The sequence below is a fragment of the Podarcis erhardii genome (genome assembly GCF_964252035.2).
Source record: "Podarcis erhardii genome assembly, chromosome: 16".
NCBI classification, from domain to species: Eukaryota; Metazoa; Chordata; class Lepidosauria; order Squamata; family Lacertidae; genus Podarcis; species Podarcis erhardii.
In genome coordinates, this window is record NC_138514.1 from 27,865,209 (window position 1) to 27,885,935 (window position 20,727).

The 20,727-nt window shown below is 42.0% G+C and overlaps 1 protein-coding gene across 3 annotated transcripts in view; it reads right to left on the bottom strand.

Moving 5' to 3' along the window:
• The window catches only part of RABEP1 (rabaptin, RAB GTPase binding effector protein 1), a 49,040-nt gene that overhangs the window by 16,995 nt on the left and 11,318 nt on the right, over positions 1 to 20,727 (bottom strand). Inside the window, exons 2-9 of one of the 3 annotated variants that reach the window (XM_081843504.1) lie at positions 11,213 to 11,338; positions 9,089 to 9,292; positions 7,718 to 7,878; positions 4,627 to 4,746; positions 3,636 to 3,771; positions 2,631 to 2,809; positions 2,139 to 2,177; positions 841 to 963 (exon numbers count right to left, since the gene is read on the bottom strand). In XM_081843504.1, coding sequence (XP_081699630.1) covers positions 841 to 963; positions 2,139 to 2,177; positions 2,631 to 2,809; positions 3,636 to 3,771; positions 4,627 to 4,746; positions 7,718 to 7,878; positions 9,089 to 9,292; positions 11,213 to 11,338 — 1,088 coding nt within the window. The remainder of the gene's footprint in view (positions 1 to 840; positions 964 to 2,138; positions 2,178 to 2,630; positions 2,810 to 3,635; positions 3,772 to 4,626; positions 4,747 to 7,717; positions 7,879 to 9,088; positions 9,293 to 11,212; positions 11,339 to 20,727) is intronic. The other 2 variants (XM_081843506.1, XM_081843505.1) reach the window with 2 other exon arrangements.

The following is a 20,727-nucleotide window of genomic DNA, read 5'->3' on the forward strand; positions in this document are numbered from 1 at the left end:
CTGACTGACTCCAGCTACAAAAGCTGAGGCTGCTGAGCAGACTCTTGGACTAGGGTGATGTCGGGTTTGGGGGGTTGTTGGGAGGAGTTGTTGCTATTGGGTTTTTGTAACTTTATTTTAGTACTTATTGTGATTTTTATTGTTCAGTTTGGTTGTGTATTTTTTAATGTTTTATTTATTGCTTATGACTACTTTTTGTTCTGTTGTGGTTATGTGGTTTTTTTTCATGCTTCAAGCCAGCTTGAGCATGGTGTGAACGGCAGCATACAAATAAAATTATGTGTGTATGTAAGTAGCAGTGAATGAGAAAACTCATGTGACAAGACAGGATCACACAGAAAATATCCCTAGATGTTACTGCAACAAGGTGAAGGACTTGCCTGCCACAGGGGGTATTGGGTTAGGGCTACCCTCATGCGACATGGTTCTTTGTTCCTTTGAAGAGTGAAGTGCATCCTGTCCTCCAAGCCGTGTCACACTCCTTACAGGTCATTTTATTTATTTTATGTTGGCATTTATACCCCACCTTTCCACCAAGGAGCTCAAGGTGGTGTATATAGTTCTCCTCCTCCACATTTTATTCTCACAATAACCTTGTGAGGTAGGTTAGGCTGAGAATAAGTGTCTGGCCCAGTGAGCTTCATGGCCAAAGGGGGGGTTTGAACCCTGGAATCCATGATAGGGGTCGCAGTTTCCTCTCAACACATTGTAGTATTGGTCTGAATAAGTCAAGATGGCTACCAAGGAGTCTCCATTGATTTTTGCCAATAGTAGCGTTTGCTAAAATTAAATACAATCAGTAACGTTTTGGGAAACACATGCCAAACAAATCAGCTTTACCTCTTCACCAAGGAACTGCGGAAGGGATTCATCATGAGTGATGGAGCTTACTTTCGATTCATCATTGGGGCCTTTCTGCTTGTCTTCCTTCCTTTTATGAAGTTTCCGCTGCTCTTCATCTTCCTAAAAACAATGAAGTGTTTTGATGCGCTTTCAGCATCACCTATGCCATTATGAATTTCAACGTGGCAGATGACGCCTGAGCGCCTTGCTAAGCAGGGAAGGAATGAGAGGGACGGGATGTCCCAAAGGAAAATATTGCAAGCGAAAGAGAAATGGAGCGTTAGGTGTCAGAATGACTCAAGTTCTGGATTGAACGACTGAATGATTGCGAGCTCTAAGGTCCAACTGAACACAATCACAAAATGGTGGACGGATAATAGAATCACAGAGTTGGAAGGTACCCAAAGGGTCATCTAGTATACTCCCCCTGCAAGGTTGGGGGCAGGGGAGCTTGTAACAACAACAACCCTCTAGTCGTCTAGATCAGGGAAGGGGAACCTTTGGCTCTCCAGATGTTGCTGCACTACATCATCCCTGACCACTAGCAATGCTGGCCAGGGCTGATGGGAGTCAGAGTTTAGTAACATCTGGAGGGCCACAGGTTCCTCATCCCTGATCTAGACGTACAGCTATTGCATCAGCTTAGAAGTCAGCTGCCCTCAATTAGTATCAGTCACACATGTTAGCAGGCCTCCATAGATCTCACTCCAGACCACAAGTGTGTTAACAAACAGGGATAGGGCAAGAACTTGAAGCAGGGGTGCTCAACTATGCAAGTGCATCTACTGGAATTGTTGTAAGTTAAATTCAACGCAGGCATGGCCAACTGCAAGCAGCACCCGCCCCCTTTGATTCTGCTCACATTCCACAGCCCAAGTGCAGCCTTTCAAGTCACCAAGCATAAGCAAATGGAGCAGCTGGTTTGCATGACAGATGATCTGAAGGGCTGCCTGGAGGGGAAACTGCTGCTAGAAGCAAAAGGTCTCTACCATAGGGAAGCTTTGGGACATGTGGGTTTAATGCAGCAGGGAAGAACAGGTTTGCTTTCTGCTCACATTCATTTTGAGTATTCATAATAGTCCTCCGGTATTTGCAAATCCTAGGTCATTTATGAGCCGAGCATGAGGATCTCCATAGACCCCTCGTCACACGCACATGGCAAGAACTGAAAGTGCACGCCAAGCGCAAAACTCAAGCAAGTGAACCCAACTGCAGAGCCATTTGCACCAAGTCACATGCATCTCACAAATATTTGTCACATGTCATTTAGGAATTGAACATGTAAAAATCTTTACCCTTTTTATGGATGGGACTGTACTCGGCTTCAGTGTTACCTAAGAATAAGAAGCGATCTCCTTCACAGAGAAATCAAATACACACAGAGCAGGTCTTTTTATAAAACACATTGAGGTTGTTTTGTTTTTTTGACAATCAAGCAGTGTATAAATTTTATGAAACAAACAAACAAACAAACAAACAAACAAACAAACAAATACACACAAGCTGTCTCAAACACAGCAGATACAAGAAAAACAAAGAAGCCCACCTATCTCGGGTGCACATACATACGCACAACACATTAAACCACTGTAAATGTGTACACACATGCCAATGCACACTAACCTCCTTAAAATAATTTCTGCGTTAATAACGTATGTCAAAAAAATTCGAAACCCAGAAACAAATGTTCCCCGCATCCTTGCATTCCAGCCTCCTTGTCACCAAACGCCCACAATTATTATACTCTGAAAAAGGCAACAATATTTGATTGCAACACACACACCAACCTGATCTTTCTTCTTCAGTTCTTCCACTTGCCGAAGCTGCTCAGAGGTCAGCACCATTTCCATCCACTGCATGTCCCTCATCAGCAAACGCTGCGACTCTAAGAACTGGTCGTTGGCCTTTTGCCAGGTGTGCTTCAGCTGGTTGTGCTGCTGCCGTTCCTGCTCTAATAGATGGCAGACTATGCAGAAACAGACAAGGATAATCAATTGGGGTTTTCATGGTCACCATTCACTTCTCTCACCCAAGTAACTCTGGTTACATATGTTTGCTATTCCACACATTAGGGCTTTTTACTTAAATCTAAGAAAATGCTCACATTTTCTTGCACAGAAACAAAGCAGGCACTCTCGCAAGAGTCACCATTTACATGATCTAGGCTAGGTTCTACCCTGGTTGACTGTAAATAAGCAATTAACATGCTTGGAGGGGCCCACCTCCTGCCTCCCCATTGCCTCTTGGCATCAATGGTCCATCCAGTCCAGCATCCTGTTTTCACAGTGGCCAACCAGATGCCTGTGGAAAATCCACAAGTGAAACCCAAACACAATAGCACACTCCTCTTCCTGTAGTTTCCATCAACTGGTACTCAAAAGAATTGCTCCTTCCAACTGTGGAGCCAGAGCCCAGGCATCATGGATAGTAGTCATTGATAGCTGTATCCACCATGAATTTGTTTTAAAGCCGTCCTAGTGGGTAGCCATCATTGCCTCCCTTGGTAGACAGTTCCATAGTTTAACTATGTGCAAAAAAAACTGCAGAATTGGAGTCTGGGACAAGCCCTGCCTGCAAATCCCCACCCTTTTTTACTGCCCTGTGATTAAGACTCTAATGATCCCCAGCACCACACTCTGTACGATACCACTGTGCGGAAAGTAAGTGGAACATTCTGGAAGCCAATGTGGGCATGCAGCTCAACCCAAGCACTTAGCTGCCCCGCTCCTCATCTAAAGCACGGGTCTACTGTTCCCACCTCCTATGTTGTTACCAAAGGGGAGAATTCACACCTTCGTGAAGTTCTTTCCGCAGCTTCTCTGCATCTTCCTGCAAAACTGATTTCTGAGTGTTCAGAACAGCCACATACATTTCTAGATCGGTCCTGGAGGATTTCTCAGCTTCCAAATAATGATTCAGTTCCTTAACCTGAAAAAGGTATATAATCAATCAGAGGAAGATTATGGTGAAATGCATGCGGCTGGCTTCAGTTGCTGTACTAAAAAGACTGAAGTTTATAGCCACTTAGTGAATTCAAGCACATTTCTAGGAATAACAAACTCCACTGAGAGTCCTTTACTCCAGTTCTATAGTTGCCATCAAGTTTTTGTGGTGGCACACACAACCATTGTAAATTCAAAGCTCCTATTATTTGCCATTAAATGCTCAACGGCATTTAAAGATACTATCATTAGTCATTTTGAATAGAAAGCTAGTAAGTCACTAGAACTTACTAGCATCAAAGTCAATCAAATCTATCTGAAAATACTAGAAACTAACAAATCTGCAAGGAGTGCATATACTTGCAAAGATGAAAAACTAGATTCAAAGAACAGTAAATAGATATTGGAACGTTTTCTTTGCTGTTCAGAACACAGAGGACACCAACTCAAAGGCCACATACATACAAGATATCTGTATCCCAAAATGAACATACTGGTAGTCCTCTAGTCCACACAACCATCTCTGCCCTGTTCAATTTGACATCTTTACAATACCTTCCCCACCACTATCTGTGGAAAGATAGAGCCTGAAGCTTTAGACTTAGATAATACATATTGCTTGCTTATCTTTCAAGATCTGCCTGCTATACAAGATTTTCTACAATCCTCTGCTGAAGACAAGTGGGGAAAACAGGGCTTGAAATATTAAGTTTACAGGCAGGTCTCGCTTCAAGATGTTTGAGAAGCACGATCTATGAAAAATATTAGTTTCCTGTATCAAGGCAGATGACCCCATCGCAATCTTACAAACACAAGATCTTTGGACATTTTCCTCACCCACCTTTGAAGCCTCCAGCTCCTTTATCCTTTCTTCAGCCTCTGTCAGTTTGTCTTTCAAAGTTGCAATCTCCTTTTCCATGGGCATCACAACCGAACGAAGCTTCTCTGCATCTTCTTGGGCCTGAAGTCAACATTAAATGATGTAACAAACCAACAATGGCCCAGGGTTCATTTATTGTTCTATTGCTTGAAATGTAACAGAAATGCAGCCTCAAATTGCAATACTCCTATGCAACCCACATGCCCCAAATGTTGATTCTGACCGAGATGGGCCACAGAGCCCAGAGGTTTCAGACTTTGTAGCCTTTCAGTAGCAAACATGTTTGTGTAGGATGGCTATATGTTGCAGAGGCTTCTGGGAAGCACATCTCATAGTGGGACTTACTCTCGAGTACAGAACCATGGACCTCAAATTAGCAGCTCTTGCTGAATCAAGCAGCCAAAGTTTTCTAAGTTCAACAATTCACGTGGAACATTAAAATGATACCATGAAAAAACACAGGCCTGTTAAACTTCAAACAAGGCTTCTGCGTTAATGTGTCCTCTGACAACAGTCATGGCCCAAATCATTTTAATATATATATATATATATTTAAGCCTAACTTACTGAAGGCTAAGGGAGGCATCAACAAAATTAAATTTTCAAAATAGTTATGAATATGTCATGCTTTCCACACAGCCCAACATTTCACATCAGGACAGGGGGTTCCTGCACCCTGCCGCAGTTGTTTCAGGTTGGGACAGAGATACTGTCTTTCTATTGCTTTCATGCTTGAATGGCCCTACAGATGCCATTGGACTCCAGCTGTCATCAGCTTCAACCAATGGTTAGAGATGATGGGAGCTGTAACCCAACAACATCTGGAGGGACACAGGTTGCCTCTGCCTCCACACTCAGCTGATAATGCAGAGACATTCTCATGCAAACATGCCCTTAAACCTGTAACATCAACACACAGGAACGTATCAGCCCCTGCCAGTTAATTTTAAGTAGGTAAAAAGCAGCCAGTTAGGTCAGCCAATATCTATCAGTATTTATGTCATGTCAGGAACGTAACTACACATAGTAGCCACAACTGCAAATTTCTCTCATTCTCTCTCTCTCTCTCTCTCTCTCTCTCTCACACACACACACACACACACACACACACAAAGTCAAGATGTTACTGCCTTTTAAGCAGATGATGCGTTCCAGGAAATAGCTTCCAACTCCTTAAATACCTCAATCAATGCCATCATTTTTAGTCCACAGAGGAGCCTAAGCATTAAGGCTTCCATTTTCTTCAAAAAACTAAGTATGTTTTACTATAACCACACTTTGTGTGTAAAATTAGAAATATGACTTAAGGGAAGCAGATTCCTGCATTTCACAAAACACCAATTCTCAGCGACAAAATATTGTGATATTTAAAAACAACTACATGTGCATCAGTACTTTACGTAAAATTTCACATGCATCTCATTATAACAGCTCTATTTTTAAAAACACACACAAAAGCACGCATTGTCAAATTATATCAACAGGGATATGCATACAAGGAGACCAAAAAAAGATGTTTGTAGAAGGAAGAATTCATCAGGAATTCCCCTATATAAGTCCCACTGAAACAAACAGGACCTGCACAAGAGAATTTCCTGGTGGGCTACACCTCATTAAGATTTGCCCATCTCCCACACTATCCCACGGCAGCACTGCTTCCGATCAAGTCAGGCAACCAAGAGGCACATTTTGGCATGGGCTAACAGAGGTTCACAAGAGCAGCAATACCTCCCCCCCCCTATTGACCTATTGTCAAATATTCACAGCCTCTGAACACATGGGTTATATGACTGGTCACCAGACTGAGTTATGGCTGCTAGGCCTATCTTTCATATATGCTTCTTCAGATCACAAGTACTGCTTATACACAGGTTTCTGTGACGATCTGCTGCTCAGCCATGGACTCTCAATGTTGTGTCCACACTTCGACTGAGTATGCTAGAGAGGTTTAATTACCCACTCTTCCTCCAATGAAATCAGGACAGTATATGGATACTTCTCTCCCACTCCTTTTATCATAACTATCCTGTCTATGGCCCTGTGCGTAAGAAAAAGTCAATATAAGAAGAGCCCTCGGATCAAAGGTTTAGTGGGCCAGATCCAGAACCCATTCCCTCCCCAACCTCCTACATGCCACTTTGACAGGTGGGGGGGCAGCTTTACCTGTCCCATGTCTATAGTCCCATGATATCAGGTGACTGTAGTTTGTGCCAAACCATACCAGGGGCCAAATGGGAATGACTGGAGGTTCACCTTCACTGGTCTGTCTAGTCCAACATTCCTGGTTCCCACAGCAGCAAACCAGATCCCTATGGAAACTACACAAAACAGGACCTGAGGGCAATAGCCCTTTCCTGCTGCTGTTCCAGTATTAACAAGTATACCGGAGAATGCTGTCTCTAATTCTACAGGTGGTATAGTCTCACCATGATTAGTAGCCACTGAGTTGCATCCTCAATGAATTTGTTTAATCCCCCTGTAAGCAGCCATCTTACTTATCAACTAAGATAGCAGCCACCACCACATCTTGTGGTAGCTTAACTATGACCTGTGTGAAGTATTACATTTTATTTGTCTTGAATCTTCAGTTTTACAGGATGATCCTAGGTTTTAATATTATGAGAGGGTGAAATAATATCTCTATCCATTTTCTCCACATCTCTATCACATCCGCCTGGTTACTTGTCTCAGGGTGCCTGAGCAGGGAATACTAAGGGGAAAGTGGAATAGCAGGAATGGAGTTTATGTTGGGGAAGAACAGAGGGGAGGAAGGGGAATGATTTAAAGAGATGTTTGTGCTACAAACCTAAATATTGTGGGAATAATTCAACTCAGGCACACAGCTTCAAGTTTCAAAGCAGAAAGAGAACATTTCTAGTTCATACCAGCTTCTGTTTCCTACTTTTATTTTCTAAGGTGACTAGTCATGACAAAAAAAGGATACACTCCTAGTTATGTTATTTATTTCCCAGTTCTCAAGAAGAAAGACAATGGACAGACAGCTTCCAAACAAATCTGACAGTACTACATGTTGAAGTATGCTTTGATTTACCTTCTTCATATCATTTTCCAGGTTTTCCTCTTCTTGGCCTTCAGAAAGACGTCTTCTCAGATCCACTATTTCCCTTTCCACGTTCTCTCGGTATTGGTTCCACTGAGCTCGCTCTTGCTCCAGCCTGTGATGAAACTGGAGTTCATAGTCACTGACAGTTTCTGTTTAATAACAACAACAATAACAAGTTGCTCATCACTTCTTTAATCCCCCACATCTTCTTTAGGTGACAAGCTCATTAAAAGGCTGGCATATGTCTCAGAGTGAGATCCTTAAGCAAGTTATTTGATGTCCTGCTGAAATCAACAACATATGCAGCTGCCTCATACAGAGATAGAATGCTGGTCCATTAATCTCAGGATTGCCTACTGCAAGGGTTCAGAGCCTGGTACCTTCCAGATGTTGTTGGACTACAGCTTCCATCATGCCAGATTGCCAACCATGCTGGTTGAGGCGGATGACAGTCAGGATCCAGCAGGATCTGGAGGGCCAAAAGTTGCCCAGTTCATCTACTCTGAGTGGCAGCAGTCCTCCAAAGCCTCAAGAAGAGGATGGCCTACCCCAGTCCCAGAGAAGCCAGAAACTGAACCTGGGCCTTCTGCATGAAGAGCAATGCTCTACCACAGAGCTATGGATCCTCTCCACCTGAGGAACATACTTCCCAAGCAAACAAGTAGGGTTCAGAGGTCACATTGTTATATATTTAGCACATTTCTCACTTGCTATTAAAAAATGTTCCCAGGCTTCACCTGTCCCAGAACTGTAGGGACTCCCACTGAGAAGACCCTCTCATGTGTGTCATCATTCCTGAAACCTCTGAGGGCAGTGGAAATCAAATTAAAAACTGGCCTTCCCTGCCAATCTTAAATCCAGGGCTGGTCTACAAAGATGGAGGTGACAGTTCAGGAATTTGGAAGGCAAATGTTTATTTCTTTTAACTTCTGCTGTATTTTTTCCCTTCTGTTTCTGCTGATTGTTTCATAGTTTTGTTAAATACACAAGACTATCTCTTTTCTGCCATTTCTAACTTGCTTTTGATTGTGTCTTTTTTATATACATTTTTTTATTTACCTACATTAGCATTTGAAGTAAACTTTAAGAAAAACAGGATAATAATTTGCTAAGTAAAGTATAATTAAATGCAAAATGAGTTTGGGGGCTGCAAAAAGTATAGAAAGCCAGAAAACATACTGAAGAATGACCTCAAATGTCAACGTGAACCTTCCAACGTCAAATAATACACTCTCGTTTCTACAAGAGATGTCTCAAGCATGTGGTTTCAGTGCTGCTAAAGCAGTGGTTTGGGGATCAGCGATATCGCTGAATATGAAACTTTTTTGATAGCAATTCACCCATTTCCGTCAGTCCCACCTTTCATGATAGCCTGCAGAGAAGCAACCTCTTCCTGCCATTGCCTCTTCACTTCATCAATAGCTTCCTGCTTTGTATTTTCAGATACTGTCGCAATGGCTTTAATATTCTCCATTTCAGCCTGGGCTTCCGTAAGCTGCGCTCGCAGTTGCTCCAGATCATCCTGAGCTGCCTGAAGTACTGCATTTTGCCTCTTCAGATCCTCTGAAATGAAAAGTAGTTCCACTTAAAAGCACATACGTTAATGCAGAGCTTCAAAGTGAAGCCAAGGGGACAGAATTCCTGCTGTTCCTCATTTTAGCCATAAACGAGTCTGTAAACTCTGCACTTAGTTTACTGCTTCATCTAACCAAGAGGATCATTGGCATCTCACTTATGCCTCTACCATGCTAGGAGTGGGGAAAATTACCTTATGCTCAGCTATATTTCACAAAAATAATTATTCCTTTGGCTACGAAACAGAACTTCCCAGTACAAGAACTTCTCCATTACATCACAGCCATACAAATTCCCTTTCTCCCTTTAGGATTGGTGATATAAAGCTGGCATGGGAAGCCTCCAGTTCATGGACCTAATCTGACTCACCAGGCCTCTTAATCTGTCCTGCAACACTCTCCCTTGGGCAGAAGGTAGATCAAACCTACTGTAAGATTATTGGGTGATTTGCAATAGATCGGGTAAGGTGGGGAGATTCTGAAGCACAATTGTTTTAACAATAGCAAGAAATTGATATTTTCCCATGTAAATTAGATTGATGAAATAGAGCAAGCTAACTCAGAACAGACTTTGGTATAAAAGGAATATGAGCTCATTCAGTTCTGGTACTGGTACTGATTCCTGTACAGAAATAAATGCCTAGTCTCTGAATATGCTCATAATACCCTGCTCTTTAAATCTAATATTTTTGTTTGGTGGCTTTGGTTAGGGTTCTAGTACAAAATGAAGTAGATACAACAGGTCTGAAGTCTCCCCACTCCTGTCACACATCTTCCCCTTAGGCCATGCCCCTCACTTGTACTATTTTGCAGCAAGTTCTCTCGTCATACATCAACACATTGCAGCATTTTACCTCTGCACTGAGAAAGGGCTTCCCATTTCTCACCACACAGCAGGGAAGCCAAAGTGAGAAAGGGAAGAAAGGGAAGGGAAGGGCATGTGAATGGGGTGCAAGGGTTGGTCCTGCCCACTTTGGGAACATGCTCCCCATTTTCCCTGAGAGATTTCAACACGTTGGGGGGGGGGGATGTTCCCCATCCCTGGTGTAAAAGCTTTCCCAAACTTTCCATCTGTATAGGAAAGTGAAGTCCAAAGTAATATACAAGGAAAGAGTTCCAGACATATCAATGATTATCATTAATGTAGTGGTTCAGGCTTCTTTGGAATTTCTAAGGGCACATATTTAGGCGTCATGGGAATTTGAGTAGTAGTCTATCTAATTTGATAAGGGCATGAGTCAGACCTGTCTGTGTACTGTGACCCGGAGCTTGCCAAACTTCTACCAATATGCCCAGGCTGTATTTTACTCATAAAGCCACCAAAGTTTGAGTCTGGTCTCAGATCTTTTAGTTACCAGCTCTCTTTTCACTACCAACAAGGACATTCTTTGTCTCCAATCTTGAAGTCTGTGATACAACAGTCAACACAAAAACAATGAATACGTTTCCTTAGTAGTCATGGCACTTCTATCCAAACAAATGGGATCATCAGCTCCCCATGGAGGTTTCAGGATGACACCAACATTTCCAATCAGTTGACGCTTCCTGAGGTGTTCTCTAAACTTGCACAAAGAAGCTGAGCTAAATATAGCTAGACATGTAACTAGATACATCAACCTAATCCACAGGTGTCCGGTGGTTTTACCCACATCAAGAGATAGAAGCAATGAATGCAAGCACTATATATCCCCATTCTAAGGTGTGATGTTCTGTCTCGTCCCATATTCTGGTAGTGACTCATTTTGGAGTGCACAGTTGTGGCATTCTGCAAGACAACAACACATGTAGCTGAAACCTCAAACTCACAATGTGATAAAACGACACCAAACTAAATTAACTTATTTGTTCAGTTACTCTAAAGACCACATGAATGTCTACAATTTCTACATTCAGTAAATTTAAGTATTACCTTCTTTAGCCAGATACAGCTCTTTAAATTTTGCCCTCTTTTGATTAAATTCCTGCTCGCGGTGCTGCTTCGTGCGTAGAAATTCAGCATTGACTTTTTCCAGTTCTGCTACTCGTTGAAGGAGAGCTAAAAATGGGCCAATGGGGAAAAAAAGGCACATGACCTCAACAATCAAACGAGCTGCATTTCATCACTTACTCACTAAGGCAAATCATTCATCAGAAAGGAACATGGCAAAAAGCATAAAGCGTTTGTCCAGATTGACAGCATTGCCCTTGTGGTTTAATACTTTAGATACTAACTAGTTTGCAGGGCTAGCACAAGACATTTCACTGCCTGAGGCAAAAGACGACATGTGCTCTTCCAGTCAATAGTCTCTGGATTGGCAAATGAACCTTAGTTTCACCAGTAGGATGTGAACAGCATTCTCCAGTATGTCAGAAGGTGACAGGTAAATTTTGGAGGTATAGAGCAGGCCACCCAAGACACAGCTGCCTCACACTACCTAACAGTAGGGCTGTCCTTGCTAGTTTGTGTTTTTTAAAGCAACAGATGCTCTTCTGGACTGTACCACCAACTCTAGCCCTCATGTCTTCCCCTGGACTGGAAGGGACCAGCACAGGTTAGTATGAATCCTATCTGACTATCTGACTTTTAGCAACTATTTGACTTCTGGAAGACACCTGAAGGCAGCCCTGTATAGCCAAGTTTTTAATGTTTGATGTTATAATGTGTTTTGATTTGCTGAAAGCTGCCCTGAATGGCTGGGGCAACACAGTAAGATGAGCGGCATATAAATAATGGGGGGGGGCGGGATGTCCTGTCCTGTTTTATAGTTATTATGTTGTGCCAAATCAATATACCTAACCCACTGCAAAGCCTTCACTTTGAAGCACAAAATATGCAGGGTGGTAATCCTGTACACAGAAGCTGCCTTTGCTTCTTCGCTTATGTTAGGGAGGAGCCATAGCTCAGCGGTACACATGCTTTGCAGAAGGTCGTGGATTCAATCCACCATGACTTCATTTTAAAAGGTGACAGGGAAAACTACTACTGAGGCACTGGAAAACTGCTACCGTATGGTATGTCAGGATGATCAGGTGCATTTTACATCCTTTTGCACCTCTCAGATCAAAATGTATCAATCAGTCTCAGTGTGACAAAGCACTGTGCTGCAGCAAGCAAAACCCACCAGGAACTGACTTCTGTAATTTTCCACTGTGTCATTTGTGACATGGCTACTATTACTTTGTAAAACATTGAAGCCCATTTTATTCTATCCTGCTACAGTGGTACCTCGGTTTACGAACTTAATCCATTCCAGAAGTCCGTTCTTAAACCAAAACGGGTCTTAAACCGAGGCATGCTTTCCCTAATGAGGCCTCCCGCCACTGATGCCCTTCCACCGTTCGGATTCCGTTCTTAGACCGAGGTAAAGTTCGCAAACCGAGACACTACTTCTAGTTTTGCAGAGTTCGTAAACCGAATAGTTCGTAAACAGGGCTGTTCTTAAACCAAGGTACCACTGTATACATAACTGAATAAAGTGTTCTATTTGCTTCTTATTTTGCTTCTTTAATGCTGGTCAAAGACTGTAAAAATAAAGATCTGATTTGATTTGCTAGCACAATAAGAAACAGTACTGGGCTAATGGTCCAACTTAGTTCACCAACTGTGAGCAAAACTGAACATGACCATAGCTGGACATATTGCCACAAGTGCAGCAGCACATTTTCTAGTGTTAACAGAAGTTAACAGAATTATTATTAATATTACTACTACAATTTCTTACCCACTATTCAACTTAAGGTCACTGTATTAAAACCCCAAGAGGGTTTTGCTTCTCCCATGGCCACAGCCACTAATTTCCACCAGAAATTAGGCATGGCTTTGTCTCTCAGCTGCCCAGTTGGCATCCTACTTCTAGCTTCTAGGTCACACATCTCAACTACAGCCTTGTCTTTCTAACTACCAGAAATCTGAGGGAGGGGGGTCCACCCACTTACCCTCTAGCACAAAGCCACTTCTTTCATTTACCTTAAAGAACCATGCTTAGGTCATTACCAAGAAACTTGCCTGGCTATTCCAGCAATTGAATTCTTGTTGGATCCAGGAATTAGGATACCAGGTACAGCCTACCCCTCCTCCACCTCACAATAATACCTTTCCAACCAATATTAAGAGTTCTAAGTCACACTAGGCAAGTAGATTAACCACAAAAAATTAACCAGCTTGTATCCTGTTTCTATTCTGAGCACCACTTTAGCTCCTGCTAAACCCTGCAGTAAAACTTTCAATTAACAAATGAACTTAAAGCACCTTGAAGTATTAAATACCCATTTCATATATAATGGGGGGGGGGGATTCAGAAATGAGTTCATACAGTAAGCATGCGTGCTATCTTTAAGAAGAGAAGCACCTGCACACCTATTCTATTCAATCATCTAAACCCTAAAGCTCTGTATCTCCTTTATGGTGCCTCTATCAACCACAGAGAAGGTGGCTGCTATCAGGAGAAGGCTGCTTCCACCTGCCATGCTATACCCCCTGTTCTAGATGCTTTCATATGGGAGTACCTGTCAGAACTGTGAGGGGTTTTTTGAGTCTTTTAGGTCTGGTATAAAAGTTGGTGTACATGGATTTCTAGGTACTAACACCATCCACTTTTAGGCTACTATGGGATAATATTAATTGTAAGCGTCATGCTCTCAAATTTCTTTTGATATGTTCTAAATTAGACCGGGCAACCTTTTTTTACCTGAGGGCCTGATTCCCTTGGGCACCTGCTTCTGGGCATCAAATACACTGTGGGGGCTGGGGGCCAGAGAAAACCTTGCCAGGTAGGCAATTTTCATACGTAATTGGGACAGAGATACAGGCAGATTAGACATCAAGGCACTGCCCATTTAGGCCCTATCATGCCATGCACTATATTATATTCCAAGCAGCTATCTCTGGGTTTTCAGTCAATTCATGGAGAAACAAAAACACCATTATCACCACACTCCTTCTATCGACATCCTGGTCCCCTGCAGTTCCCAAGGTATAAAGGAGCTGAGATTAAGAGACTTACTTAGGGCCACTCAGAAATATCAGGATTAAGCTAGAGGCTGGGGAACATGAGAATTCTCAAGTCAAAGTGACTTAGGAAAAAGCATCCCAAAGTTAAGTAACTGTTCTGCCAAAATAGTATCAGACATGCATATTGAAACAGAGGACTGTCCCAAACCTCTCTGAACGATATGAAACATGAAACAAAATTAGTGTCACTATTTATGTAGTTTTCCATTTTAATATTTGTGCAGCTGTACTCTCACAATTCCACAATGTATTACAATCTTCCATATGTAATTACAGTGGCTATGTATATAGTAAACAAAGCTTGGTAGGCCAAGGGCACTAATGCAATACCATCTGACTGAAACAGGAGACACAGAACAAGATGCTTTCTAAGCACCGGAATGGGGCTGCTATGGGGCCCACAAAATTCATGCTACATAGGAAAACTTATTTCCTACGATTCACAGTATCACTCTCATTTTGCTTTGTTTTTATGTCCAAAAAAAGCTTGTCATACCAGTTTCTCTGAAGCAGACTTTTTATTACTGGGAGCATTTGTACCCTTCTCTTCAGCCAAGAAGGCTCCCAGAGTGGCTTACATACAATTAATTAAAACAAGACAGGCCCTGACCACAGGTTTATAGTCTAAAAAATACAACACACAAGACAAGAGGGGAAGGAAGGAACAAGGAAAAGAAATCAAATTCAGGCACTCATTCTTAAATAGTTGTTCTTGTAATGACCAGCTTGCGTGGTTCAGTGGTAGCAGGTACCTGATGGAGCTGGGCTTTTGGCAAAGATGGTAGAATGAGCCCTGATTCCACCCTCTCCCACTGAGGCAGTCAGATGGAACAGCAGCTCTCAGATGACACTTGAGGAACAGGAGGGCTGATGCAGCTAGTCTGTTCTAATTCAAGAATTCCTAACTATTACTACTTTTTCCTTTTTCTCCCTCCCTCCCTCTCTCTCTCTCTCTCTCTCTCTCTCTCTCTCTCTCTTTGCATAGAGCATCTCTTACCACCCAGTCTTAAATTCTACTTGAGCCCTCTTAACATGGAATCTGGAGGAGATATTGACCTCAGGAAGGAGACAAGCTGCAAAGAGGCTGGAGAAGAGAGAGTATAAAAGGAAGTGCATTTCATGGTATTCAACTCACTCTGTTCACAGCTGTTCAGGAGCCAAACTGTTGCTCAAACCCATGGATGGGGAACCTGTGACCCATCTGATGTGGCCGGATGACAACTCCCACCATCCTATCATTGGTCAATCTGACCCGACATCAGGAGGGCTAAAGGTTCCCCATCTCTGGTCTAGCTTTTGGCTAGGAAACACACACACCACACACACGACGACTTCCTTTCTTATTCTCCTGGCCCTCAACTGGCCAGTTGGGTAACACAAGAACCAGTTTTGATTATGCCACATCTTAAAGATGTGTGCCAGCACCAGGATAAACACCAAATAAGGGAACAGGCTCACACCCCAAACCAAAATCCTCATACTCTAACCTAACCTAGAGAAGAGCTCTTTTTAAGTAGCTGTCTTCTTGTAAATTGGTTATGCATAATGAAGTATGTTGAAACACTTTCTGAATTGTGCTATGAGAAGTAACAACAGACTTCATTCCTCCCACAAGTTCTGAGTGATGTTTTTCAATTAATGTAGCAATTAAGAAAGTGTAGGTGAAAGAAGAGACTGAGAAAATGCTTATTTGAAAGCTAGATTTAGTTCAGGCACTTCAGTGCTAGACGCACCTCTAGTTTAAGCATACTCGGCATTTGTACCTAATTAGAAAAACAAAATAAAATTAAGATTTAAAGAGTCTTTAGGTCAACTCAATCTTGGGAGTTAGGGGCTTTGGTAAAGGTGCTTCATGAATTCCCATTCTTTCAGTTTCATGAACTCTCCACTCATGCTTTCTTGTCCCACTCACTGCTGGAACCCAAATCTCAACTACCACTTCTTTCAAGGATGGAAGGAATGAGGAAATAATTGCCTGACTGCCTAACTTTTGTTAGGGCAGAATCCTATGGCCTTGGGACAGCCTCCTACTTGAAGCTCCTCTTTGCAGCTGTGGACACTACACAGAGGACATAAAGAAGATTTTCTGGGAGCATGTCAGCTTAGATGAGAGATGCGGCCAAGACTGAGGACAAGGAAAACCCCACCTTTAAAAAGGCATGAAAAGTAATAGGAGAAACACCATTTCCTCTCCACCTTCCATCCTGTTGACATGAGCCCAGCACAGCTCTGGATTTCATGGTCCTGGGGTTTTACTCCTTTGCCTGATTTGGAAAGCTCTACTTGTGAACTTAGTTGGAGGAGGGAAAACAAAAGTCTTTCACATATGCAAAGAACTGGGAAACAGATGTTATAGATAGATAATGTCAGCTATACCCAATATATTTGAAACTGGCCAGATTTCAATGGCAACTATGCTAAAGTTTCTAGTTTTGCAAAGTACATGAAGGCCACTCCAGAATTTAGGCACAGCTAATTATCCATAGAATTATTTTTGAGCACAGTCTGATTCCAAATTCACAATAGAGACATTTTTCCTGAATGCAACAAGAAAAAAACAAGCCATCACAAGTTCAGAACAACTTAAGTGTAGCTGGACCAAACATTCTGAATGAAGACTGAAAGCCATCTATTGAAACAATAGTCCTGAAGAGTAGGTATGCTGGCTACAAAACAATGAGTTCTGGGCCACATTTGAAGGATGATAGATGTATTGCAGCACACCACACAGATGGCCACCAGGCAATTGCAAGGCAACCAATGAGTTTTTGTTGGCAACCTTCATGCACATCTTTCACACATAAAATGTTTTGAGCCTTCACCCTATTAAGGAGATTAGAGGTCCGGGGTGACTTTGAAATCAGGAACCAAAGATATAACATTCCAGAAGTATTGATCTACAGGCCATTTTATGCCAAAGCTGATAAACAAGTTTTGCCTTTGCCCAGATGAGCCTTACTGAAGTATGCCAGGCCCTAGAGCTATCAAATCATCAGTCAGTATGATCCATAAGATACCATCCTGTATCTCTCTGGGATCATGCAATAGGACCACTATGATAATCCCATGCCTCTCAATTACATCATTTACCTACCAGAGCCCTGTATTGTGCTTCTGCCTCAAATTATTTATTTATGACTGAAATAGACAGAATGGATTATTTGCTTTCCATCTCATAGACAATTTTGCCCAGTAACTGCCAGCATTTGCTTCTGGAAAAATCTCAGCATTTGAAGCACAAAGCATGTTTACTCAAAAAAATAAAATTTATTCATCCCTTTAAAGCCTCAGGATGAAAGGAAGCAAGTGTCTGACATGTGTGAGAATGGCTCTCCTCTGTCAGGATTCCCTAGCAGTATGAAGGCATGAGAAGCCCTTAACCATCTCTGAAGTTTGTCCTATAAACTAGTTGCCATCTCAGCTACCTACGTAAACTGGCCCACAAATTAAGTGAGAAAATTTTCTAACAGCAGGAAGATTCTGTTTCATTTAGTTTTCTTCTTAATAAAAATTAGACTTGCCCCCCCCCCAAGGCCCAGAACAATATATTCTCACCCCAATTCAGCTCCCATTACCCTTTTGGTTCTCAGTTATGAGGATTTATGTACACATAATCATTCAAAGGGATGATGAAGCTATATTGCTTTTCTTGTCAATCTCCCTTTGCTACCATAGTTCTAGATTGTGTAACAGTCTTGGGTAGTTTTCATAGGATAGGAGGCAATTAAAAAATAGGTTAGGATGGATTTTTAAGTCATACAGTAACTTGAGTCGTCTCTTTCAAAACAGTTAATGGGTGAAAGAAAGTCCCTCAGGGCTTGTATTAACAAGGATAATAATCTAGATTAACTAAAGATTTGAAATGAAATCATATTAATCTCTGTATGAACATTCAGTTTAGAGGTGAAGCAATTTGACTTCGCCTGATTTAACTCAGAGAAAAAAACATGAATATTCAGAGCAAGGCCAACTTAACTGGATAATGCTTTGTGTGTTTTATATGTGAATTGCTACCAGATAATTTGCATTGCTTTGCCTTCCAGCAATGTACATGCGCTTCTGTGTCATTCCTGCTCCCACAACAGACCCCTTTGCCCCCCTTGATTCTGTATTCTTCTATAATACCAGGCCAATTCAACTGCATAACTATATACCAAGCAGGGAGAAAACACACACAGGGACTGGTCACTTATTCCAAGACAACAGCAATAGCAAAGGCCCATATATGATACATGCACAGCTATTCCTCAGAACACAAGGATCCTACAGAGGGACGAGAGGAGACTGTGAGGGAGCTGGTTAGCACCCATGCTTAGAAAGATGAGAACTTCAGCAACCAACCCATTTACTTTGTAGCAGCTCCATGAATGCCAAACAGTTCCACAGCCTACCGGTATATATTATACAGTGGTACCTCCGGTTATGAATTTAATTCGTTCTGCAGGTCCATTTGTAAGCCGAAACCGCTCGTAACATAAGGGACACTTTCACTAATAGCGCCTCTAGCTGCTGCCGTGCTGCCAGCGCGCGACTTCCGCTCGCATCCCAGGCCAAAGTTCGCATCCAGGAGCCTCTACTTCCAGGTTAGTGGAGCTCGTAACTCGAAGCATTTGCAAGGAGGACAGTACGTAACACGAGGTTCCACTGTACTGGGTTAGTCTATAAGCAAGTAGGTGGGAAGGGGGTTGTCTATGCATCAGTAACAATCCAGTTAAGGGGGGGACAACATGGGTGTGTGTGGAAGTACTAAGCTTAAAATCAGAAACAGCTTACATACCTGTCATGAGGTTCCCTTTGGATAAATTACTAAACTGCTTTGTCCTTCCCACAGGCAGCAAAACAAGCTACATAACCATCAACAGAGTTAGGAGTCTTGTTCCCAATTGCAGCTCTCTATGTCATTTCCCATACTGTTCCAGAGGGTACCCCAGACCTCAAAAGAAGTTTTGAGAGGCACGAGGGGTGGGGCGGGGTGTGTGTGAGCTGGGCAAAAATCAAGGGCCCTGCCTTGCAAATGTGGAACAGCTTCCATTAGCAAAAAAAACAACAACCCACTATGGGATGCATACTCTTTGTAATAAGAGTTTTACTCATATATATTTAAGGACAACTTTTAAGCAAGTATCCCACGGCCTCAGTTCCATGGGAACAATAGGTGCTTGCTCTATTGGGTTTCTGATGACTTGACAGACTGAATTTGCAGCCAGGCAAACAGGATTGTTGAGAGGCTGCATGAGACACAGAACACCTTTTGCTTAAAGACAGCACTTCAGAAATTTTAAAACACTGAAATGAGAATGAGCTAAATTGTGCATCAAGTACAGAAACCAAATAGGATAGCACATTTTTAAACCAGATAATATAAAATAAATGAATTGTTAAAAAATGGGTTGTCCAACACAATTTAGACACATTTACTATGAATATTCATTTTTTCTATGTATAGGCTTTAAAGGGGGGGAATAGAAATATTTGGTAAATCTCTTCATACACATATCGCCCAACACCTTTGACCACAAAGGGGCCCTTCTGCTACTATGAGAAGGGTGTGTAGTATTCTCCCCTCATCCAATATTGCAAGGTGTCAAGATTCATATAGGCTGGGGTTGGCATACCCATCAGTTGACTTCTTTTCTGGCCACAGTCAAATATTGTCAAATATTCCATTATGTCATGAATGCCCCTATGTAGCTGGAAGCTTCCCAGTTCTGTATTTTATTATAGCACCATTTGTTCCCAAGGGAATGAGTAAGAGCTGCAATAGACACAGGCAGACCTAGCAGCATAGTAAAACTTCTCTTACTGGCTACTCACTTACATTTCCTGATCACTAGTAGCTACCTGGTATTTTGCAAGAGATCCAGGGCAGTCAAGAGGTTACAAACTATCACAAGCTATAATGCAGCAGCTTGCAAGCGTATGAAGATAGTAGAATATGATGTCTTGTTATTTCAACAGCACAACTGTCTTTGTTCCTCTCTTAAATCACAGTGGGAGAAATAAAGTTGAAAATGAGGTTATACTAACAACAGTATGATGAGCAGAGACCTAGAAAGCCACAAACTGCTTTCTAGCCAACTTTTACATCAGTGTAGAGCATCTTTGTTTTTTTGTTTAAGTACAAGAATGCTTTGCTTCATGTGTGCCAGTACAAATTGTATTATGCTGTCCTGGGTCATTAGGCAAACTAATAATAGATAAGCAAAAAACAAGGGTCATACTGCCTTACAAAGTATATTTATGGGTTCTCCTGAAGAAAAATACATGTATAGGGTTCGGGCTTTCTTTTAAAATAACAGCCATGGAACAACAGTTATCACAATTATCTTAAACATATTACAAACAGCTAACTAACCTGCATAGGGGCTTTCATAAGACAACTTTATATTTGGCAGTGAAATAATATGATGTAAAATTAGTTTCAGAAGAAAGGG